This window comes from Serinus canaria, chromosome 3, assembly GCF_022539315.1.
Source record: "Serinus canaria isolate serCan28SL12 chromosome 3, serCan2020, whole genome shotgun sequence".
In the NCBI taxonomy this organism is placed as follows: domain Eukaryota; kingdom Metazoa; phylum Chordata; class Aves; order Passeriformes; family Fringillidae; genus Serinus; species Serinus canaria.
Window position 1 is genome coordinate 4,380,121 of NC_066316.1, and position 26,284 is coordinate 4,406,404.

At 45.3% G+C, this 26,284-nt stretch overlaps 1 protein-coding gene across 3 annotated transcripts in view; it reads right to left on the reverse strand.

The window, feature by feature from the left end:
* SPTBN1 (spectrin beta, non-erythrocytic 1) overlaps positions 1-26,284 on the reverse strand; it is a 113,722-nt gene that overhangs the window by 46,586 nt on the left and 40,852 nt on the right. For 2 of the 3 annotated variants that reach the window (XM_050972715.1, XM_030236304.2), the window contains exon 3: positions 502-653. In XM_050972715.1, coding sequence (XP_050828672.1) covers positions 502-653 — 152 coding nt within the window. Of the gene's footprint in view, positions 1-501; positions 654-19,862; positions 20,424-26,284 lie in introns of those variants that run through there. The other variant, XM_009093731.4, reaches the window with a different exon arrangement.

The window sequence follows — 26,284 nt, forward strand, 5'->3', positions numbered from 1 at the left end:
ACCTCCAGCTGCTCTCCAGCTGTTGTCCTGCACAACCCTGGCATGCTCTGGGAAGGGAGCAGGGATGTGCCAGGCCTGCACAACTGCATCGCTGCAGGGTTTGTTAGTAGGGAAATGGGCCACTGCCCACAGGGCCCAGGTGTCCCAGCATATCTAACTCACCACCACCAAGGGATCTAAGGGGCTCAGGAACATTTTGTACTCTGTGCCTGTCAGATTTGGGAGCAGGGAACATGCTGCTGGAAGCACTCAGCATGTTACCAGCAAGGAACCTTTGAAGAAGACTTCCTTTGATTCCCTAGGAAGGCATTTTAGTGGTGTCTGGATCCAGCTGAAGCAATAGAGTTCTTTTTTTTTTTTTTCCTTTAATATATAAAAAGACATTTTCAGTGCTGAACCCTCAGCACCCAGATTTCCTATACTGAAGTTGAGACAATGATTCACAAAACCCCACCCAAACCCAACCTAATCCCCCCTCAATGGATACTGATAAGCACTTACAAGTCTCTCTCCTGAAAGCACTTCCAGGAGCTTGATGAGCATCCTCCCATCTCGAAGGTCAGTGTACAGGTCTGTAATCCGGCAGGACACACGAGCCAGGTGGGAATTCACCCACTTGGTGAAGGTCTTCTTCTGAACTGCCTCACGTTCATCTGTGGGGAAAACAACAGAATGTTACTCAAAATAAATCACAGCTCATGTTTCTATGTGAGAATGGGATGCTCAATCCTTTAAGATCAAATCAAAGGTATGGCTTGTCTTTTTGGGAGAATCATTGGTGAAATTAGGGCTTTTCATTGAAAACCCACCATTCTTCACCTGCTGAGTTCACCTGCTCTGGAACACATACAAATCTGCAACAGATTCCCCAAAATACCACCAGTCCTTTTGGATTAAGACAAATATGATAGAGAGCAGAGACCAAAGCTTCCCACTGGCTTTTTCCCCTTCTCATGAAAATATTTATTTGCAGATTCAACATTTGTAACTGTATTTACACAATATCAACATGAATTTTTCCATAACTGCATGCCTGAGGTAGACAAGCATGTATATCAAGCCATAGAAAAATAGATTCTTTCAACCCTCCCTTCCCAGAGTCTTTCACAACAGTTTATAGAGGAAAACATTGGCTGTGAGAGCTCTCCTACTGCACAGCCTCACTGCAGTCCACATTAATTCACAAACTCCTACCCAGCTCCAATCTGCTAAGCCCAGAGCTCTCAGACAGAAAACATTATACATCTCTGTGGTTACATTCTTCTGCCAAGGGCTTTGGATGAAGCCTTGTTAGCCAAAAGTCATTTCACTAAGCTGGGAAATACTACAGACCAAATTTGTCAAAACACAGGTGCTCTGACTCGGCCTCTGGAAGCCACAGTTAGATGAATGGAAGCTCTGCTTTCCCAGGCAGACAGGATTCCAAGCCTCCCATCAGTCTCCTAAGTTGTTGGCATGTACAGAAACAGGGCATGAAGACAGATTAATCCTAAACTGCAGCTCCCCCAGCACTGAAAGCTCCAAGAATGTTGCTTAAAACACAGAGAATATTCCAGATGTGGCTGCCCAGGAGTTTGGAGGATGCTGTCCTCCAAAAGAAGGATGTGCTCCCTTCCTGGCAGTGCAGCATGGTGGGGGCATGGTCCCAGCACGTTCATAACCCATCACTGCCTCCAGGACCCTGGGGATAGCAGCACAAATCTGATCATGGTGATGTGGGATGACAAGGATGCTGAGTGTGAAGAGGACAGAAAGCTGGGGACCAAGAAAAATAAGAAAAGACAGTAAGAAGATAAATCAGATAACAGAATGGTGGTGAGTGGGAGGGAGAGCAGACCTGCACTGAGTGGTGGTTTGCACAACTGCGCAAACCCCACCCTAGGATTTCAGTTCCTCCCACTTATTTCTGAACTTGTTCTTCCTACCCATGTGGTTAGACATGACCAAATCTACTGCCCTGAAACTGCCTCATTTTTGACAGCTTTTACCTACCTGCCAAGGTGTGAAATTACAAATGTGGCTTGGAAAAATGTCAAAGCTGGGGTTAGTGACAAAACAATGTGCTTTGGGTGAACTGACAGTTTGTATTTTTGTGTTTGCCCTTACTCTGTATGGAGCAGAGGGTCCCTGAGGTAGAGGAAGAGAACAGGAGATCAGAAGGAACAGCAGTCACTCTCTACTAGCTTTAAATACATTTTTAATGAACTATTTATAGCAAGTGCCTGGGAATGCTGTATCTGCATATCTGCTTGTCTAGTAATCCATGCCTTTACTTGAAGTATTTTTTTTAAATGAGTCACAGAAGAGAAACCTTGCAATAGTTGGTGCTTTTTAAAGAAAATTCCATCAGAAATTGTCTCCTTTCACCAGCTCATACAAGCTCCAGAACAGCTCAGCAAGTTTGTTTATTTAATCACTGTAGTCTCTATACAGAAGCACAGCATTCAGTGATCCCTGTGCTTACATTCATTCCAAAGAGAAATGCCAATGTACAGGACCATGAAAATAGAGTTGGATATACAAAATATTATGTAAAGCAAAAAGAGCTATCAAATACCATCTTAAAGCCAACCATTAAAATATATTTGGTCAAAAATTATGGTTATCAATAATTCTCCCAATTTGGGGTCACAGAGAAAATAAAGAATGGGAAAAGAACATCCATGTGGCTTTAGTAAAAGGAGATGAAGAGTCAGGGCCTAATTTTCAACAGATGAAAGACACGATGTGGGAAATGCAGTGACACATCAAGTCATGTTGTGAAACCTTTGAAGCCATGGTATTAACTGACACCAGCTTGGGATCTTCTGGTGTCGAAAGCAAGTCAAGGAAGCCAACAGAGCAAGCAGCCCTTCCAGGACAGGGAAGAAGGTCCCTCCTGGGGACAGTATCCATGCGGCTCTGAGGCTGTTTTCCCAAAAAGCTTTCCCACCCCAGCACTTTCAGTGACCCCAAAGGAGGACAAAGTGCATTTTTCAGGCAGTGGGGACTCGGGCAAAAAACCCTGAGAAAGTTTGACTGACTTCTTGTCTTGAGTGTTGCCTCAGCATCCTGAAGAACAGCGACTCTCAGGAGAGAGGATGGGAGTCCAGCCTGGCTGGGGGAGCTGATGGTGGTGCCCTGAGGAGGGTTTTCTTTACTCTAGAGTTCAAAGCCAGTTGCTGCCTCTCCCCTTCTGCCTTCCCGTTTCCTCAGCCTTCGGGCGGCCTCGATTTCCTGTTTACAGCGAGCGGCTGCAGGGCCCGCTCGGTTTCTCTGGCTCCCGCCCCCGCCCCAGCTCTTGCCCGAGCTCCTCTCACCTGATCCCCACCCATCCTCTGTGGAACCGGCTCCTCCCTGCAGGCTCCGCCACTTCAAAATAGCGTGAAAGTCTCTGCCGGGACCACAGCTGTGCTGGTTCCAGCGCTAACTCCTCGTGCTGAGCCTACAGTCAGCTTTTCACGTGAGCTCCAGCAACTCCAATGCTGGAGCCATTCATGGCTTTTCACTTTCTTTCCATTTCTCCTCTGATTTACAGCAAGCAGGGCCCAAAGCAGGGACATCCCTGATTGTCTGGGTGCAGCCCCATGGGAAAACCCACACAAGGCACCACACAAGGGCCAGGCCACAGATGCCACTGCCAACTTTTGGGGACAACCAACAACTTATGTCAGAAAAATGCCACTGAGAGACACAGCAGCTCTTTCAGGCTCCTAATGGGGCAGTCACCCAGGAAGGCCAGGCTTTATCCTGCTCTTGGCACAGGCAGAGCACAGCTCCAATTCCCCACTGACACTCTCAGCCAGAGAAGCCCCTGGAGGGAGAAGGCACAGCCCTTCTTACCCCGCATCACTTCACTCCTCTTGCACTCCCACAACGTGGGAAAGCAAACCAAGCCCATTTGGAAACTGTTGTGACTGGGATTGGTCATGTTAAAACCTCTCCTGATTATTTCTACATGGTGTTTCACAATGACAGTTTTTGCAATGCCTTTATCAACCCTTTCTAACTGATAAACTAGGGTTTCAGGTTAAAGCACACACAGAATTAAAACCAAGGAATTTTGGTTATATGTTTCAGATAAAGAAAGATAGGTACAGAAATGTGGTGCTTAGAGCCCTGACAATTTGGTTAAGCAAACATCACAACTGTTTCTCTCTTAATGTGCAAAAACCTCCACAGCAAGCACCAGGTGCATCCATGAATGGTGACTCCAAGGATTTAACATCAGCCACGGGCCTTGAGTGCTATTTACAAACCTCATGTGATGGTTTTGACAAATGTCCTTCATATTTTCAAAAATATAGTTATGGATTTTGAAGATTAATTAAAATGAGAGGATATGGGTGGAGCTCCAAGTGTCCTACAGCTTGTGAAAACATTTGTTTCCCAAGGGTAAAAAGAAATGAGCAACATGTAAAACATGCAGAGCAGGAAAACGGAAGCTGCTCTCCGAGCAGTATCAATAATAGAGAATCCAACTTATCTTGGAGCAACACTGGGAAGGAAATTTCCTTTATGCGGAAGGCCCCATGACAATGCTACCCCCAGACAGGGGCTTGCAAACTCCAGCACTGTGATTGTGATGCATCAAGGACTGACTTTGTTTAGGAGTTTAGTAAATAAACCAGAGCTGGTACAGTGAAAGCATAAACTGAACTGGACAGGATCACAAACAGGCATCTAACCCCTTCCTCGCTTGAGGGGAGACCATTCTTCCTCCACTAATTTGATGAGAAAAAATCTGACAAAAATGCAGTCCACTTTCTGAAAGCCCAGAGCTCAGTTACTGAGTCCCCAGTGTGGGACAGTGAGAGGGGGGTCACATAAACACCCCCCTTGTTACACACTCAGCTCTGCTGGGTGAACTCAATAGGGCTGTGCCAGAAGAATGGTGAATTTGTTTTAACAACTGTTCTGGGAAAGGCAGGGCTGCAGGAGCTGGCTGAGAGCAGCCTGGGCCCCGTGACCCTGGGTACTCCCACATGCCAGCAGTCCTTCTGGGCCCCAGGGCTTTCACTGACCACAGCCATGGCAGAGGTTACCTCTTACCTGCCTGCTAAAACCAGACACCCTGATCGCTTCCATACCGGTCCAACCACATTTCCAGCACTCTGACCTTGAACCCCTCTCACATGGAGTGGTAAATCTGTTTAGGCCATGCTGCTGCCAGCCCTGCTCAGGAAAATGACTTTGGGTGTGTGACAGCTCCCACCAGCCCCTGGACAGGGGCAGAAGCCTCCATGCAGCAAAGGGGGTGCTCTCAAAGGAGCCCAAACAATGTAACTGGAGCACAAAAAGGAGACAGTCTGGGTCTGTTGCTGGGCTCTCAGGCCCTCAGGACAGCCCAGCCATCAGTGGCACCAGCAGCCTCCCTGCTGAGCCCAGCCCAAGGGCAGCTGCTCTTGGCACTGGCACTGTTCATGGATCCCTGCAATACCTCAAGCAAGACAAATTACGTATGACTTTTAATCCCTAACTCCAAAAGCTCCATCTCCTGCAGGTTTCCATCTTACACTTCCATGCTGGAAGTAATTTCTCCAGCTTAAAATGATTATTTTTTTATTATATCATCCAGTGTGTGTCCTACATGAAGCACTGCAACATCCACTGACTCACAGATCAGCTGAGTGCTGTTCTAAGCACAGCATTTCTGCTGATATCCACTATCCACAGCTTCCCAGAATTTCCCAGATGATATCCTCATTTCACAGAGCTCAGAGAAAATAGAGCTTCCTTTCACAGGACAACATTCCCATTGCTGTTGGTGTTCAGGGTGCAAGATATTCACCCTATGCTTTCTCACAGATCCAAGGATGTGGAGTGAAATAGCCAGTAATATTCACAGCTTCACAAATTCCAGCTGTGCTTTGAGGTTTTTCAGTTGAGAAAAATTGTGAGGGAAGGGCAGATCAGCTACTGGGACCAGAATGTGGTGATCAAATAAGATTTTATCAGTAAACAACACAAACAGATGTGCTGTGAAACCTTCCCTGTTCGCTGGAGTAAGCAAAGAGCGACAGAGAACATGAAATGGCTCTGACATGGGTCCAGCCTCTGATATTCCAGGCAGGCTCGAGTGGAACAGCCTGGCCCTGAGGCAGGCAGAGCCCTCAGCACGTCTGACACAGCTCCTTTGGTCACCACTCCAGCAGCACCTTGACAAACAGAGCTGGTGGCTCCTGCTCCTTAGATTCCCTGTCCAAAGCGAGGGCTGTGTGCTCAGAGACAGCTGGTAACTGGCAGTGCCCCTGGGCTGTGCCCCAGGCTGGGGAAGGAGGCTGAGGCTGGGTTTGTGTGCTCCTCACAGCCCAGCAGGACCCCACCCTGGGGAGAGACCCCTGTGGGACTGCAGCCTGTGCGGTGTGTAGCTATGCAAAGCACTGAACTGATGCAGCACTAAAAATAGCCCAGAGGGTAAAATGCACCGCAGTGTATCCACTGAGGAGAGAAACATGTGGCTTGGGTAAACACTCCCGAAATGATGGCCTTTCCACATGGCCTCACACATGCTGTGTTCATCCTTGGGCATCAGGAAGCCCAGAGAACAATGCACAAGCATGCACAGCCAGGCACAGATAGTCTAAATGGAAATATATTGGAATTGATCTATGGGGAAGAAAATGAAGGAAGGAGGAAAGATGTCTATTAGCTATTAGTAGAGAAAATGAAATTTTCTCCTAACATTCAAGTTTCTTTTAATATTCAGGTGTCATATAGCAATAAACTGAGCAGGGGATGCTGCTTTTCTCCAGCTGCAGATGACAGGTTAAGACTGAAAATTTGGATTGATAAAAATGAAAGAAACAGAGTTTAATGTAGAAAACACAAGTCCATAGTACACACATGCAGGAACAAGGAAAAAACCTGCAAACAAAACCTGCAGGAAGTCAAATTTACACATGACACACAGAGAACATGATCCACGTTGGTCCAGTGCTTAGAAAAATGCATCTCCTTCACTTTAATCTTGCTGACAGTTTACCGTGGAGGAATGGGAGTGGAGCAGCTGATCATTCTCATGCAAATAGATGCATTTGTTAATGGTTATTTTATGGCACAAAGTGATCTGTGGAGTGATTTCCAATCCAAACCGGTGAGATCACTCCAGAGGTTTTACATGCTCCAGCATGACTTACACAAGAACTTGAATGCAAATGTTAAAGATGACAAAGCAGTGAAGGGATTTTGTTTGTGCTGTGTTTAGCTGGTGATTTCATTAGGAGCAAAATCTTTGCTGCATGGAGACAATTGTGGAGAAATCAGGGGTGTGTTCAGCAATCCTTTTACTTTTACTAGGAAGCACCAGCCAGCTGCTAAATCCTATTAAATATCTACCCTTCCCTAATAAATGTTACAGCATGTGACCACTTTCACTGCTGAAAATCCTCTGGAAAAGAAAAAAGGGAAAGCTACAGAATGCAGCATGTGGAACAAACAATTCTTCTGCTTTCTCTCTTTGATGGCACTAAACCTCCTCCAATGGCATGATGCACAGAACAATGTCCAGGAGCCAGTCAAGCATTGCAGGGTGTGGAAGGGCAGATCCTTTCAAGGTCTTTATTTTTACACAAAGTTTATGGCATTTTGCTGTCAGCAACACAAAAATGAACCTTCCATAAGCCAGATGCAGATTCATGTACAGGAATGATTATGTTCATCTCCAAAAAGTTATTGTAAAGCCTCCCACAGCAAATAAACATAAAAGTCACCTGGGCTTAACAGATTAAACTGGTGGAAGAACTCAGCTTTTGATTTATAGTTTTTGTTTCAGTTCAGAAGATAAGATAACATATTTAAGCAGATTTAGAGCAGTAGGTGCCCAGATCTCCCTGCATTGGTGATGGCTGTGTGAGCTGCTGGTTTAACTTCAGGGGACTGGAATACAAACAAGTGTAACCATCTCCCACAACATGCCCAGCTCCCTCTGTGGAGAGCACCCATCACAGGGCCCATTACAGCAACAGCAGCCACTCAGCTGCTCTTCTGATTCTCCAGGAACCCCAGCAACTGCTGGTTCTTCTGTATGAAATGCAAAGCAGCTACAGAAACACCAGCAGGTGTGCTGGACCAAATAAACTCCTCCTCCTACTTTAAGTATCCTGTGATTCTATGAATTCCAGCAAGAATAGGCCAGAAGAGTGCACTGCCAGTATTCCTATGGAATCCCACTGAGGGATTTCAGAGGGCTGTGGGATCTCTTCTTTCATCTGAGGCACAAGTTGAGACATTACATGGAGAGCAAAGTCAAAGCTGTAGAATATTTTGACCATGTTTCTGTAAAAACTCACTGCAATCAGAATTAAGAATAGATGAAAGGAAGCCAGACCTTTGTTGGTTTCATGTTTAAATCTAATTTCACCTTAATGACAAAGAAGCATGAATAGAAAATAAAGAAATCTACAATGACTGCATTTAATCCTTTCAAAATATTAAATCTCTGTGCTAAGAGATGTTATCATTATAATTAATTGCTGCTAAATTATAATTTTCATTATCACAGAAATATTCTAAATGGAAGAACATGTATTTAAATAACCACTGCGTTGATCAGGGATTAATAAGAGCTGAATTCATAGCCTCGCTGAACAATGTGCTTAGTTCCTGCAGTTTCCATGGCTACACAATAATTTACTGCTGTTAACTGTGTGCCACATTGTAGAGTCAGGTGCACCAGACTGTGCTGACAGGATGCTGAATAAAAGCAGCAGCACCATAGGTAAGCCAGACCACAGCTCAGCAAACTAAATCCCAAAGGTGGAGACTGAATGAGTAACAGCAATAAAAATACTGCAGGATACAATAAAAATCACTTGTATAACTGAAGCAAACTTGATATTTATAAAATGCCTTTATTTCTAAAAAGGGAGTTTAAAAATGCATTTATTTTAATGAGATTTGATACAAACTGCTAATAATAAGCATTAGAGGGAAAAATCCCTAATCTTCTCTGGCTCTAATCTGCAAACCCATCATGCAAAGCTCCCAAGAAACTCCAAGAGTTGGAGTCTTTTGAAATTGGCAGAACTGGCACCTTCACCTGTTTTCTTGCTAAAGAAAAGCTCCAGAGAACTGAACCATGATCTCAACTTAAACACACATTCCAGCTTGTCACTCTGTATAGTAAAGGAGTTCTTTAAGAAATCCATGTGGCAATTAAAGAAATAACAATAAGAAGAAATCTTTCTTTCCATGCCACACCTACTTTTTTGGGACTTCTGAGGCACAAACAAGTTGCACATGCATTCTAGTTCCTCACCTCAAAATTTTCTTACCTGCCTGTTTGATTCCAAGCCAAAGGTCATTTACTGATCTGCTTTTGTGGGACAATGTGACATGTTTAAGCAAAATCATTTTAGCCTTTGGAATTATGCAAGAGTGGGGAAAAGAAATCCCTTTCCAGCACAGTATTTCCTGCCCAGGTAATAACTTTCAAAGCAGTACCAGAAATAACCCCTTTGTTTGAAACCCTCTAAAGTCTCTCTGAGATTTAAAAGGTGATGCAAATTTGAAGAAATTAGGGTAAAATTATACTTTTAATACCTTAAATGTGTATCTTCATCCAGAAACATCACTTGTTTCTTGTTTTTCTAGTCTTAAAAGTGGACTTGTGAGTTGTACTGATTGTTCAAGGCCTTGACTGCAGCAATTGGAAGGCCCTACATAGGTACAAAGGTGTGGCTCCTGTGGAAGGGGTCCAGGAGAGCTCCCAAGTATCTGCCTTCACTTTCTTTCATTTTTAGCACAATGAGAAAATGATAAAAGCACTCAAAGACTCCTGATCACTGTCATTTCACTGATGCCTCCTCAGCCATGTTGCACATCATCTCCATATTCTGGGCTTTCCCCCCTCAAAATGTGAATTGGTGATGTGGTGTTTTCTTTAAAAACCCCAAAAACCAGAATAAAGCCCCAAACAGACTATGAGGTAATAGCAATAAATAAAGGGAAAGCAGCATCTGAATGTTCAGTGTCTAATTAACATTCCCAGTTGTCTGTTTGTGTAACAGCAACATCATTAGAACATAGTTCAGTTCTGTGCTTACTGGTTAAGCACAGAACTATTGCACATTTGCACAGATTATTTGTGTTTGCAGCCATTTTACACCTCCAAATCACACAGACACAGGGTGCACAGGCATGAGAATGCACTGTGGCACCTCACACTCATTTGTATGTTCCTGAAGCCTCAGTCACAACTCGCTGATTTTCAGGTCTCCAAATTTACACACATTTCACACATTTCAGGCCCACTCAGATACACCAGATGTTTATGCAAAAGGAAGAGTACCATGAATACAATCCTGAATGTGAAGGCCAGGGTGACCTGCACCTGCTGCCAGGAAAACGTTTCTAAACTTGGCAACAGGAGCTAAACCAGAAGGAAGAGCTGAGTTGTGGAGCACAGAAAACAAAAGGTGTTCTGGCATTAGGTGGCTCACACAGGGACACCTGAAACCTGCCAGGAACTGGATAGGACGGGCCACGTTCACAAGACTGGAGGAGAGGGAAAGGACAGCCAAAAAGCCAGCACCCTGAAATGGGCACTGCAGAGATCACACCACCCTGCCCAGCCATTTCATTCAGGTAAAACAGGGGGAAGTCCCCTTGGAGCTGCTGTTTTATTCCATGCTCATCCCAGCCCTGCCATACCCAGCGTGGGGAGCAGCTCTACTGGCGCCAGGGCAGAGCTCCAATCCATCCCTGAGGGGGTTGGCACTGCCAGGACGTGCTGCATGGTTAAAGGGTTTATATATTAGGTGTCCTTAAGCGTTGTCTGCTCTCCAGAACAACTTGTGACTGCTTTTATTTAGGAAAAAGTATGTGCAGTGAGGAATTAGCTGGAACACGGCTGGCGCCAGGCGCTGAGGACACAGGAGCATCTCTCAAGTGGCACAGAGCATCATTAGCTTCAGTGTGCTGGCAAACACCAGGGCAAGTCAACTGGTAAGAGCAAAGGCTCCAGTAAATAAGGTTTATATCACAGGAATTTTATTATATAACCTATCAGACATATTTATTTTGGAGAAGAGGCAGAGAGAGAAGCATTTAGTAATACATCAGCAGCAGGGGATCTATGGAAAAAATGTTCCATAACTTCCACATCTCACCCTGTGAGTTCCTCTCATAAGGACTTAGGCCATAGCTAAGAGCAACAGGTCCAGATACAACCAGCACTTAATCTGCTGTTAAAGGCTGATAGATTATCAGGGCACCTGCCCAAGTGACAGTGGCCAGGATGTCACCAAGGGAACAGTCAGGAGACAGTCTGCAGGCACTGCCAGTTTTCTGAAGAGACTTCCTTGAGCTAGAAGTGGCACACTCTGTTCCTGATCCCAGGGGAGGCCGTGAGGATGAAACTCACCTTACAGCCCACAGGGTGAACAAAGAGACAGGGAGGGAGAACACGAGACACTCAGCACTCAAAGGTAAAGGTAACTCAAATTATTGAACTTCCCGTGACGAGGATAACAGAAAGGTCAGAAGTTCAGAACACCACCAATATTTGATGTTTCCAGACACCTCCCCTATTTATTCAGAGCCTGCCTTAAGTGCCATTCCATAATGGCTCTTACTCATATCAGCCTGCAATCACAGTACAGTCACATCTGTGATTTCACAGCAGTCTCTCCCATTTTATTGCCAGGCAATCTGAGCTGGCAGAGGAACACACCCTGAAAAAAGCAGCCGTTGCACTATCAAGGTCTAGCTTCCCTCCGAATAACTGTGGAAAGATACTAAAGTAGATGTAGAATTAATTATTACCCAAAGCAAACCGTAGTTAGTTGACTACAGATGGGATGGTCAGGTTTTCACTTCTCTTTTTTCCTGGAACCAAATCATATTGCCAAAAACTGGAAACACTTCCTGAACAAGATGAGCATTAAGAACTGGGCTTTGGAGGCTTTTTGAAAGGAGAAGGTAAAACCCAATATATGGTATTTTCATGGAGGAGCTGAAACCAAGGGGGAGCTGTTATTTGAGAAAAATGTAGGAAGAAGAGTAGATTTGAGAGAAAAAAAATCCCTCAGCACTCTGTTGTTTGTGCAGTTCCTTTTAATGGGACTGCATTGGTTTATATTATCTGAGAAGTGGGTGCTGCATATGGGCTGATTTTCTGCTGTTTGCCAAGCCATTAAGCGAAATTTAGGTATCTTTATTAAACCACAGGGGTTTCATTGCAAGAAAAATCTGGGCAGCCAGCATTTATTCTGTTCAGATAAACTCTTAAATCTCTTTGTAACCACATGTTGTTTTGTTTAATCTTTGAAGGCATAAGGTCACCCTTTTCTTGTGATTAGAGTACTGTGGTCACACAGATCATGTTTGTACCTTGCCACTGAACTTTTTCCACTGACCCTTTGGCGAGCACTTCTCCAGCTCCTCAACCTGAAAATAGTCCCAACAGAACTTAAACAGGCAAGAGAACTTAAAGCCACTAATCTCAAAACCAAACCAATCCTAAGAAGCACATGCCCGGCCATTTTGGCAATATTGTAGGCAGAGATGTTTGAAGACTCTGCAAGGACACCAATTATGCTTTCTGTACAAAGCCATTTGGGATGATACTGCTCTTTTTTGCTAACATAAATAATACATAAGAATCATATTTGTGACCTCCTCCCCAAACAGTTTAGCTAAAATCAGTGCAGGATTCTGCATGCTACTGATTCCCACCAAAGAGCAAACTGACCCTCTCCAGTGTCACTTTGTCACGTATGTGTAACTGGGCTTGTCCTTTCAAGTTCTAGCTTACATTTTTATGAACAAACCAAACTTGACTGAACAGAGGATTATCAGCACTTCCAGTTATCCCATGAAAAGGCCACTTGGTAATGCCAGCTCTTTCACAAGGCCTTTGAAAAGGCAGGAGCGTGGCCCCCAGACCATGTCCTAGTGGCTGCCTGCGTGTCTGCGGGGCTGTGCTGTTCCCTGCACACTGAAGGGCCTTTCTCTGTAAGCTCCTTTCTAGGGAACAGTGGGGCATTGAGCAGGGCTACAAGCCTGGTTAATATTAGTTTGGCTACAGTAGTGCTCTCCCAACAAAGGAGGCTCTCAGCCCGGGATACCCTCGCTCCAGCAGCAAGTGCACAAGGGCTTTTGTGTGAGCGTGGGCTCTCCCAGCCACCGCGACCTCGGGCTCCGCATCACAAGTCACAAGCACGAGTGCTCCCCATCCCTCTGGGCCTTTCTACTCTGACAGAAATGTGAGGACTCAGCTTGATGCATTTTCAGGAGCAGGAAGCAGTTTTGGGCTCACATGCTCTCCTTAATTGCATGAGGCTCCCCGTGTGGACAGGAGGGCCACAGTGACTCTGGGTCCCAACAGGGACATGTTGGAGGCACAGCTGGGAGTGAGGTCCTGCTCTCCCAGCACCCCTGTGCTCATCAGGTTCTGCTCTGCTTCTGCACTCCAACAGCCACAACCTCGGTCCTGCTGTGCTGAATTTCAGAGCTGCTGAAATGCTGAGTAATCCACCAGCTTCCACAAATGACCCTTTACTTTAAAAGGACTCATTTTGAGGGGAGTGGAGTTGTTTACTAGTACTTATTAAACAACTTTAATCTTTGATGAAATGTCACTTCACTCGGACAATCACACTGGGATAAAGGTCATTACCTGCCAGGCCCAGATACAAACATCCAAATGGAATTTCAGATTTGATTTCTTCTGGGAAGAGCAAAGCAGATTCTCGACCACCTTATTTATGATATTCTACCTCCTCTGCCACAGCTTTGAAAGTCAACAGAGACTAATTTCCAATATTTGGTATAAGAGTTTTCCCAAACCCATCTATTCAATGAAGATAATTCATTTTCACATGAGGAAAAGATGCCATTGTCATACCCTGCTACTTAATAGCTGATACTTAATACTCCTCAATTCAACTTAAACAGGAACAAAAAGACCTTCTGAGCTGTTAGTAATAAAATACTCATGAAATTCAGACTCTGAACAGAAGGGGTGCAGTTACCAAACCACACATCCAGCGGTGGGATCTCACAGAAGAGGAGTTTAGTAGAGGGAAGAGAGAATGGAGATTTTGTAAATCACATAATTAGATTTTCTTCACCATTTCTACTAAGCTTAGATAGCAGCTCATCACTTTAACAGTCGAAGCATGCACCCAACAGAAAACAGAGAGATGAAAGAAACTAAGGAAAAAGAGGAAATCACAAACACAAATTGGGAAAGAGCTCAGGAATGGAAGACAGCCATTGTTCTGTTGTTTTATCACCACTTTCATCTCTGTCCTAGGCTTGTTTTATTGCCCCACTTTCCACACAACTTAATGGCAAAACCCACAGTCCATTTGAATAGGGCTTTTGGATAGGAAAAAAATTTGGGATAGGAGCCTGTACTCCCAGGTGATTACAACATGCCCATGAAACATTGGGATGGTCTGTGACACGGAGCTTCTTGGACACATGGAATGCAGAAACACCCAGGGGCTGATTCCTGTGCTGCATTCCCAGATCCATGAGCTGTGGAGATTTACACCAGTTGAGCACCACACAAATCATTTTGCTCTGGCTACATATCTCCCGCAGGGTATTCAAAACACCCCACTGTCCCATGTGAAAATATCTGCTTACAAGCTTTGTTTACTTCATTTCAGAGCCACAAAAAGTGCTCCAGAGCTGCCATTTTTAAAACAAAATTAGGCTAGAGCACCTAGAGATTTCTGATTGTTTTTAGATTAAGTTCCTTACACACACAGGTAAAAAACTAAATGTTACAAGCATACTCGAAATGAAAATTGAAGAAAACAGACTAAAAAAACCCTGAGCCAACAGCTCAGAGTTGTAAATGTTCACAGTTATTTCAGTGAGAAGCCAAATCCAATTTAAATGTTTACTTTCAACCTGTATCAACACTGACCACATGAGCAGAAATGTCTTACCCTTAGCTCCTTTAATTTGTCTTCTCTATCTCCACAAGTACCAAAACCCATGACCAGAAAAAGCAAATTTCTGCCCAAAAACTGAGTCAGGATTTGGATATGTTTGCAAGGATCTTTGTGCTGGAAGGAAAAAGGGTCCAGCTATCATAGAAATGCACATTTAAGTCAGTTTGGGATCCCTTTAAAACTCCTTGCAAATCTGACAGGACTTCCAGCCACGCAGCTCATGCTCAGGTGTTCACCCAAACCAGAAGACTCAAGTGTGCTGTGACACATTCAGGCTTTGGAGCGTTGCAGACACCAGAAAATCAAGCAAAATTTGCCACACAAACAGGAATTTCCACCTTTGGTGGATCTGAGAACATGGTGGGGGGGGAGAGGGTAAACCAAAAATCCGTGTAACCCAGACACATTTCATCCAGAATGAAATTCAGCCTCCCTGCATTTCAGCTTTAGCAGAAATTACCATGACAAGAAATGCCAGTGACCCATTTGGTAGACAAAGTAGGGTGTCCCAGGTCAGTAATCTGCGCCTGGAGCTATGCAGGTCACTGCTCCCAGGAGACTCAAAGACTTCCCAAGGTAAATCGGGAAGGGACTGCTGAAACTGGCTGCTCAAAGGGCACCCACGGGAGGAACTCCAAGGATCCTGATGTCACAGAGGGCGTCTCTGCCTTAGTGCAGGACAGCACTGCAACTCCTGCAAACTGCTCTGTCGGCAGCAGGAACTCCCTGTTTAACCTTGAGCATAGACAGGGATTTGGAGGAAGATTTTCTTGTAGCAAAAGATGTGGGAAAGCCCTGCTTGAGAACAGAAAACCAAGAAAATCTTCCTGCTGTCTTTCAGCATGGATGGGAACCAACCTACACATATATTCATCCATGATCAAGCTGATTACCAGTGACCACTTAAAAATTGAAGTGGTGTGTGTTTCTTTTTATGCCAAACCTCCTTGGGTCATTACAGATCAAAGGACTCCAAGCCAAGGAGCTCCTCTGCTGAAAGGCTCTTTTATCAGAGCGAGGGGCTTTGCCCCTAACACCTGAAATACAGTTGCATTGCCTTTCCTTGTGCAGGTAGTGCTGTGCAGCCACAGTCAGCTCTGTATCCCCGTGAAACAGAGTTTAGAACTGATCTTAAACATCTCTAATGAGAAAGGCAGCTCACCTTCCCTACAGCTTATTCCAGCGTCCAGTTTTTCAAACATACTATTTCTAACATGGCTCAAAATAAAGGCACTTTCTCTCATGCAGCCTGAGCACCAAAACACACCAGGCTCCCACTAAAATGCCCTGTGTCCAGCCTGAAAGGCAGCATTACAAAAATGCCCAAACCTGAAATGTCCCACACAGCAGGACACAGGCAGAGCTCCTTTGAAAACTGGCTTTCCTCTGGCACTTATCAGGAGTGCCGATCTAGCTCACCCCCACCCCCCAAGATTTCACATTTGTAATTACCACTGGAAATCTCACACCTCGGACACAGCCCCGGAGCTGAGACCCAACTTTCCAATGACAGGGCAGGAGCTGATAGAGTCATCAAGCTCCCGAATGCCAGAGATGTTAATAAATACCTCTCTCCTGCTAACCGGGTGGGAAGGAGCCCTGGAGCAGTGATGATAGCTGCTTCCCCGTGCACCATTCCCGCTGGAAGGTGATACAGCTGCAGGGATCTCCTTCCAAATTCCTGACTTGCGTTAACCTCTTCCTGCCAGCCCCTACACCCGTGCCCAGCCACTCCACAGGATCCTGCCACATTACCATAGCACGGGTGACAGCCTTCGTTTTATAACAACAACAGCATATCTGGTTTGATTTGCCTTTAATTCCTCAGTGTAGCAGGACAAACTCTCCACTGACAGAACCTGCACAAGCTCCATGGCAACGTGTTTCCCACAAACAAGTTTTGGGGTTCTGTCTTTACTTGCAGTGAGCAACTGCAGCCGTGCAACCTGATCCCTCCCTCTCTACTGCACAAGTGGCCATGAGAACCAAAACTCCACGCCTAGCTTTAAGATGATAGCAACCACTGATAGTATCGCTCACTTATCATTCCAGGACCAGGTGAACTAAGCATAATAGGAACTTACTGAAACTTAATAAAGGAAACACAACTTGCTAAAGCATTTTTCTCCCCACACCTTCTCACGGGCGCTCTCAAGTATGCTTAACTCCTGGATTATTGACACTGGCCTTCAGGGCTACTTTTGACACAGAGAGAGTCTTGATTCACTCCTAGCAATGGATTCTGCCACATCCTGCTTCTCTTTGGCCCATCAAGGCAAATGGGAGCTGGGATCCCCTGCCAGGTGACCCTTCCAGGTGCAGAAGGAGCCGGTCTGGTCCCTTCAGTGCAGTCCCACAACCTGCACTGGGTTTCACACCCCAGCAGGACTGGGCTGGAAAATCTGCTTTGATCACCCCACAACCATCATCAAGTTTCCTTACAATCATCACTTCAAGGCATTTAAAAGAGGTGGACCATAGAAGTGCCAAGGGAATCATGTATGATGTGAATTTGCTTAGTCCACAGCATTTTGGGGCAGAATTAGGCTGGCTCCTCTCCTGGTGTGAAGCTGGCAGTGTCAAACCTCATGTATTGTCTATTTTAGGAAAGAGGACATCAGAGAGAGTTGTCTTCTACCCATTGCTGGTTCAGACTTCTCTTTGTACAGGCCTGAGCACTTGCTCTGTGTTATTTTAGACAAAGCAATATACTGCAAAGTGCTTTTTTTGAGGAAAACTCAATATTCACTAGATCTAAACAGTACCTTGCTATGATCTAGTGCAAAGTTGGGGATTCACATGGTGGCTGTAGGAACTGTGAAGAAAGGAGGGGTAAATTCAGTGTGTGAAGGACATGAGCAGAAGTTACAGTAATCTTTGTGGTGCTGATGCTGGTGCTGCTCCAGAGAGCCCTCCTACCCAGAGCAGGAGGGGTGAAACAATTATTAAGGAGTATGTGATTATTTGAAATGCATCTGCTCTTACTTGTTTGTACACCTCCATCGTGAAAGAGGTAAAACTGGTGATAAATCTCTAATTTTAAAAAATTACATATATTCAGCTCATCTACACTGGGCTTGAGCCTTGCCCAGGGCCACAGAACACTCCGTGTTCCCACCAGAGCCTTCCAGCAGGAATGCCCTGAAAATCTTACAACTCCAAAACAATGGCTTTGTAGACATTCCTCAAGCAAAGAGCCACTAATCCGAGGAAAGACCTCTTCTGTGTCAGCAGAGTTAAGCCACTCCCTTTCCATCACACACGATATTTTCTATGGTTATTTAGCATTTCATGGACTGTCTGGTGCATAATTTACAACGTTGCCTACACCTATGCTCCACCCTGAACAAGATCACTGGCAGCACTCATTTTCAAGCCTGTGATGTGAATAAACAGCCACAGGATGGTCTGCTGCAAAACTGCACAGAATTTACTGCACTTTATCTCTTCTGCTGGAGGAAATTGCAGTACTTTAGGGAGAGCACTGCATCTTTTTTTAACCTTTTTAAGTCAACTCAGTGCATTCCACTGAAGGGAAAACTCACTTTCTGTGCTTTCAACAATGCAGTCTGCTTTCCTCTTTCAGTGTGATGTAAACACACAGATAATGGATTCCTGAAGCAGTGACCCTGAAAATGATAAAATCTGCCTTCTTTAGACTGCTAACTAAACCAGCAAAGAAAGAGGCATGAGCCAGGTTTTTCTTCATGCCACAAACTTAGTTCTTTCCAACACAAGTACCACAGCCTAAGATCTGACAGATGTCCAAGATAAAGCCTCTAACACATTCCCTTGTGTGCAGGTTTGGAGCCTGGATTTTCCATGCCTTGTCCCAGGAATTTCCATGTTCCCAGTGTTTAGGATGCTGTCATTTTGCCTCATTACATGCAGTTTGCAGCCATTGCTGTGAGCCAGTTTACAAGATAAACCAGGTGCTATGAATGAAAGAATTTTTTTCCCTCCTTCCTTAAGCCAACAAATAGGAACATTCTTTGCACTAACCAGGCTCTTGCCCCCTTCTGACAGGAACCACAGACCACACTTGCAGCACAGAGCAGAGTAAATTAAGAAACATGCACAGAAGGGCAGCACTTCGCTGTACTTAGGCTGCTCTGGGACTATCTCCAGAGTCACATGGATCTAAAGGAGGAGGTTTGGTTTCAGTGAAGAATTCTTTTTTATTTTGCAACTGCAATCCCAGAGTTCATTCATTGTTGGGACGTGTCTTCCACAGAGAAACAGCAGAGCTTGTTTTACCCTGCCCGAGGCACGGAGCTGCTGGGCAGCTCCCATCCTCCCCCCCTGCACTGGGGGTTTGCAGCCCGGGCCGAGGCCTACCCTCCCTGCAGAGAGCACACGGCACCCCCAAAAGAAACCTCTGATTCTTACACAGACAGGGAGTTTAAGAGGAAAATATTAAAGGACATTCATCCTGTCCAAAAGCAAAGAAAACTGGGAATGTTAAAGTACACGAGGGCTTTCTCAGATATCTATAGCGTGAGCAAACGAATTTGTTAGGGAATTATGCAACTGTTCTTCAATTGAAGAAGTGAAGCCACCCGCCTTTGCAGGAGGTACGCAGGGGTTGGAAAGGGCCCTTGCACTGCAAACTGCACCCAACCACAGCTAGGATTTATGAGTGATGGCCACTTTTAACTGTACTTTATTTAAGGATAAAATAAATAGCAGGCTGCTTCCTCACTCTCCCCCTTATTGTTCTAAGAGATGTGGTCTGCCTTAGCCCTCATTGCAAGGCTCAGAGGCTGGACACACACCTTAACCCCGGGTAGGGCTCGGGACACCTTCGGAGTGAGAAAAGCAACGCAATATCCCTTAAAAGAACTCAGAGCTTTTTCCCACAGCACCACTTTCGTCTTCTCTCACTAACACCTTGGTGCAAATAAGCCCGGACTAACATGTTTACAAGGATCATAGCATGGCAACACCTCCAAAAAACCTGCACAGGCTTACCTTGTAACTGCTTGAATCGTCCTTCTAACTGGTTATAGTTATACGGCACCTGAGCTGCATATCCTGGGGACAACGGCCCGGGCATACTGGTTGATTTTTGTAATTCCATTTACAGGTAGCGCAGGGATACGATGAACTGCAGCATAAAGGAACCACAAGTTTCTTTACCACACATCCAGGTAAATCCTAGCTTCCTCCAGTAGTTTGGCGTCAGTCCCTAGCGAAAACGCTCCCCCCTGAGCCCTAAGTAAATAACAGCTTCGGTTCAAAATCCAGCAGTGTGGCTTGGCGGTAAGCTCTCTGTAATGGATTCAAACGTAAAGCACCAGGAGGGTGGTTTTTTGGGTTTTTTTCCCCCAGTTCCACAACAGGCAACTCTCAAGTGCTTGAATCTGGTTCAAATGCTTGTCTGGCTCTGGCGAAACCAAGTGAAATAAAAGCAAGCGTGCGATTCAGGCCGAAGTAAAGGCAGCATGGAGCCACGCGCTGCCGCCCTGGCCGGCGCTCCCAGGAGCCGCGCACACCTCAGACCTTTCTGCTGGTTTGTAATATAAACAGCAGCCGCCCGGGCGCAGGCTGATGTCACTCGATTACCATACGGCACGGTAAAGGAAAGGAAGGCTGTACCAAGGGCGAAGGGGCGGCGGAGCAGGGGAAGAGCGGCCCGGCTCATGCAACGCCCCAGCGAGTCCTTCCGCCTCGCCCCGGGAGCGGCTGCCCGCGGGGTCCCGGCCCCGCGCTGCTCGCACCGCCGCCGCGCACGGTGGTACCTTCCCGAGCGAAGCAGCTGGAATTACAACCTTTTGTTAGGAGCCTCATGTAACGGAAAAGTCTCAGATTACTATCACTTGAAAAGGAGGGCACTTTTCTTTATTTATCTGCGGGGCTGTCGGCTTGCAGAAGCACCACACGCACACAGAAGCGCTCATTCAGTATTTAGCACCAGCCGAGGAGGGGACGCGGGGAGATGTACGCTCCAGCACACCGGGAACAAACGAAAGCTTTGTCGAAAGGTTCTTTAAACAGGCAATTCCTGTCACTTCGGTTTATGTTACTTGACGATATTGAGGATTTTGACATGCCCTGTGCATGTGGCTCCTTGCCCAGTTATCAGTGTGCTGGGTATTACTGCAAGATTAATGGGCTGTGCGCTGAGGGGGAGGGCTCTAACGTAAATAAGGATGCCTCGCCGAGCTCTGACTGGCACCTCAATACCCTGCCGAAATACAAACGTGCACAGCAGCAGCAGCAGCTGGGCTTGGCCCTGGAAGTCAGTTCCTGCAGATGGTATTAGATACAGGATGTCAGTTTTCCCTCAGGGACGTGAGCTCCCAGCCCTCACTTAGTTGTAAGTGAAATTAAAAGGTCAGTTCCACATTCATAGTCTCGGTATATAACATTTGCCTGTTCATTTTTAAAACTGCTGATAATGTTCACACAAATGTTTTTTCTTCTTGCATTTCCAAATTCCTTTCCACTGGAACCCATGTTCTCTCCTCCTCCCACTCCATCCCTTCATTAAACATTTCAAAATGTTGCCTTTGTTTTGATACCGTCATTTCACAAGGTTTAAGCCATATAGTAATTTCTGTGAGGACAATTTCTGTGGGAGAAGCTCAGCCCACGCCCCTACTCCCTGCAGCCCAAGGTCCTGCTTGGTGCAAGGTGGAAAATTCAACCACCCATTACCAGCACATCAGGGAACAAATGTGCACAAAGTCCAACCATGAACACTGCCAATTTAGGGAGAAGTGATGGAAGTCGATGCTTCTCAGCTGAAGCTGGGATTTCCAGAAACACACTGACTATTGAAAATGTCTGGCACACTGCTCCTGAGGTCATAAATGCATTTAAAATATTTATGGCTTTCAACTATACTGTTTTACTTAAAGCACCACCATAGCTCTAGTGGTGACTAGTAACTCTAGTCCAGAGTTACTTATATTGATACAGAAGGGCTTTTACTGGGGTGTTTCAGTCCATCCCTTTATTTCAGTCTAGCTGTATACTCCTGGTACCACAGCACACCTCAAGCAGAGCCTAAAACATTTCTGAAAGCTGGCCTTCAACCCCTTCAGCACTACCCCACTTGCTCACAAAGGACTCCTCAGCTGCCCCAGACAGGTTTTACAGTAACAGGGAGGAAAGAGGCAGTGTAGGGGACCAGGCCCTGCAGGCTCATGCCCTAAAAACATGTCTGGAAGGAGCCAGGGGGACCTGAGGAAGCACCTGCAGTTGCAGCCCCAGCAGGCAGGATGCTGCTCTCCAGACAACAATGGGCTGATGTGGCAGGCTCGTGCTAAACCCTCCCCCGATAATCTTTGTGCAGTCAGCTGTCCCTCCAGCACACAGGCATGGGGTGTGCTGGAGGGAGCCCTGGCCATGGGGTTTCCAGGGAAGAGGGACAGCATAAAATGCTAAAGGCACCCAAACTCCCAGGAGCAGAGCTGGGTAGGCTGAGCCATTAACACAGCAAGGTGAACTCTGCCGAGCTGGAGGAGCATGTTTAGCCCAGCACACAAGTACAGGCTTATTTCCATCACAGATATTTCTCCTGCAGCTTCCTACCAACAGCATCTTTTGCCTGCCATGCCTGACCTACGCTATAATTAAATGCAAACCCTTCCCCTCAAGAGCAGGCAGGCAGCCAGGCCCTACCTGCAGGCATATCAACTTGTTCTATCCCACCTTGAGCAAACAGGTGTTGCTATGTGAGCTCAGAAGGTAAAACTAAAGTCCAAGTGACTGACGGGGAAACTGGAGCATTTTTAACACCATGAAGGCCATGAGTCAGGAACTTCTCCCCAGCTGAAAGCTTTCCCAAAACCTTTGGCAGGCAATGCACTAATGCACATGGTCATTATTAAAAATATTAAGAAGTAAACTATTACTTCCTAAAAAGGAAAATATTAAAACCTAAAAATAATTATTTAGCTTAGGCCCATATAAAACACAGACTGGCCTTACCCCCCCATCATGAAACATGAACACCACATACACACATTTACATTTCAGCTTGTCCCCTGTGGGACAACTGAAGCTGACAAGATTCAGGAGTTACTGAACAAAATTTGATGTTTGATATTTTTTTTGTCCCTGTCCCCTCTCTGTCCCTCCCAATTCTGGCCTGCCAGTAGCACTAAACACTACCTTAAAGGGAAGGAATTGCAGCAGCTATGGAGCAATGCAGGCTTCACACTGAGTAGGGGGGGAAAGCTAAAGGAAAAGGGAAGAACCTGTGCTTGACCTGAGCTTATTTTGTTCAAGGTTTGACAAACAGAGACACCAGACCCTGATGTGTTGTCAGCAGCATTTGCTGTGAGTATCTGACCTCATTTGAGCTGCCAGCCAGGTTGGCATTTGGGCTGAACAATGTGCCCCCCAGCAGCAGATGTGACAGACTTTGCTGATGATGGTTCAGCTGCTGGGGCTGGCCCTGGTGCCAGGCTCAGTTGCCAAGGCCTTCTTCTGCTTTGCTGGGTACTGCCATACATCTTAAAGGCTCTGCTGAACAAGTTGGTGGGAATTCAGTGGAAAGAGCAAAGCAAAATGGGGACATGTCTGTGTTTGTGAAATGCTACACCGTATGTAGCAAGGCTGCTTCCAAATGGGAACCCTGCCAGCTCCCCATTGGTGTGAGTCACACCAAGCCTAATCCACTGGGCTGCTGCTGACTGCAAATGAGTGAACCTGAGCCCTTTTCTGCTGCCATGTGGCAATGATGCACCGGATCGATCACAAGGCTCTGCATGCACAAAGCCCTTTGTGACACCCCAGTTCTACTCATTTTCCCTGTTTATCTTTAATTGACTAAGCCCTTGACAACACTAATTAGATAATATGTTATGGAGGGGATTGAATGCTTTAAAGCCATAGATAGCTTTGGAGTGCTGGGCCAAGTGCATCTTATCACATCAACACAGCTGGAAATTGTCCATGGTGTAATTCATTAGTGATTACACTAGTGGAGAAAAAGTAGGGCCAGATCATATATTAATCTTAGCATATTGAGGAGGGAGAGGTGTGCTGGGTTTTGGGAGTTTTTTTGTTCTCTAAATTTTATTCTCAATGTTTTGCCCATAAATGTGCAATAACTTTTGCTGGCACAATTTGAATTGTCCCTGTCTCGTAGCACCTGCCAGGTGATGATGGCTTGTGTACTTATACAGAGTGAATAAAACACAAGTGATTATCCACTTAGCCATAATGCAGAGTGTCCTAGCTGACATGATCAGAGCTTTGCAAAGCCTCAAGGAGAACAAGAGGTTGATTACAATAATATTATGAATGTACAAGCAACATTTAGAAACAGCTGCTTACCCCAGAACACAAAAGGGTCTCTCCTGGGCTCTGTCTTTACATGGTTCTGAAAAATGCTGTTGAAGTGAACAGGTTCTGACACAAAGGAAAAAAACTAGAGTTTCTGAGGAAAAAGCTAATGTTAGATCCAGCAAAAGTGCCTTCCAAATTCCTAATTATCAATGTTTCTAAGCCAGAGCTTACAATAATTATGAGTCTGGTTAATCATCACCCTTGTCTTTTCTCTTTACTCTTTCTTGCTCTTGTAAATTCTCCAGTTGGTGGCTAACTAGGGGAAAAAAAAAAAAAAGAAAAAGAAAAAAACACCAAGATAAAAAGGATGATTTATTAAACTAAAATTCCAAAGAAATCACGTAACGTTTTGCTCCTCTCCTGAAGGTGGGTAAAGTTTCTACACATCCCCTAAGTGCTACAATTAGGAACTGAAAACTCATTATCATACTTGCCTCCATCCTCACAGTAAAAACAAAACCTTCCCTTATATATTGGAGCAAGGAGAGATAGGTTTTGCTGGGGATTGTTCTAGAACGTAATAGGAAATAGTTATTTTTACCCTATTTGACAATTTGCATAACATGAATCCTGAAGAGTTAGCTGGTTTCCCTCCAGTTTTTTATCTAAGATGCTGGAAGCAGGGAGCAGCAGCCCACACACCAAGCAGAAATAAGCTGCCAAGCTCATTATCTCTGCTGCAGGTATTGGAGGGAACAGAACCCTTCAGTTTGTAACCTGCCATGTCCTGCAACACTTGGTAACCCTCTCCCATGCTGGTGAAATGAACACAAGCAAACCAAGAGATTTCCTCTTCAGTAACATTTCCATTGCAGAAAGTATCTCAATGTTTCTGTTTAAAGGGGATTTTAGGACAGTGGCAACCGCTGTCACAGGTTCCTCCCAGTCCCTTCCAGATATATTCTCTGTGACTCACAAGGGCTTTGGAGAGCCAGTGCAATCCAGAGGCAAGGAAAAGAGGTCCATTAAAAAGTAGGAGACAGGGATTTTTATTCCAGAAGAGTCTGGTTACATGCTTTCCTTTTGCCATGTCTGGGCTGGCCTTCCAGCAGCTCAGCTCCAAGTCCAAGGTACAAACCAGCTTTGGGCTCCAGGTAAGTTGTGACACCTGAGACCAAAACCTTTGGGAATTTTCTCACAAACCAGGCCAGAATATCAATTTATTACTGAAACTGGGTCAGTTCCACCTGGTTTCGGGTTTCAGTTTACACAAGTCCCAGATTAACAGGAAAGTTGACATGACTTTTGTAACAGCATGTCCTTGCTAACTGCAGGAGTCAAACACCTGCCAGGAAGGACAGCAGGGAAGAGCTTCAGGAGGTACTTGCAGAACATTTCAGAAGAAACGACTGTTTCTGTTGGTTTGCATCCCAACCTGTACTGCTTCCCATACTACATGAACTCACCAACACAGGGCAATCACCCTTGAAAAGCTGTAGTTACATTCCCAGGTTCTATTTGTTGCCCATGGAATGCACTTGGCTTGCTCCCTGACATAGATGGACAGCCCTTACAAAGCCTCTCAAATAAAGCACACTGCACAGGTACAACTGAACACACTCGCTGGCTGTGAAATTTTGTCATGAAAACTCTTGATCATTTTCATGCAGAAAATTCTTTTATATGGGTTTTGATTTGCTTTTTCAGAAGCTGGCATTATTGTCACTGCCTCTCTCTCCTTTGTTTTCCACCTGAATTGCACCTATGTTTATATGTATGGGAGAGAGAAATGTCCACCCTCCTTTTTCTCCCTTTTGCACCATTTTTTCTTTCTTTTTCGTTTCAGTCTGACGACGAACACAGATACACTGTTGCTACACCATAATCACTCAGGCATGACAATTCAATGTCGTGCTACTCTTGAGCAAAGTGGAAATTGTGTGAAAACAAGCAGCAGAATACCGTGATCTTTAAAAATCTCCACAAGCCAGAGTATGTTCCCATCTGGAAATTGCCACTCTCCTGAAAAAAGCATAGTGATCAATTAACCAATATTATTTGTGTCCAACTCATGATGTTATTATTCCAGAGCAACCAACTTCATTTTTACATGATGTATTGAAAAAACAATACCTTGTACAAGGGGATGT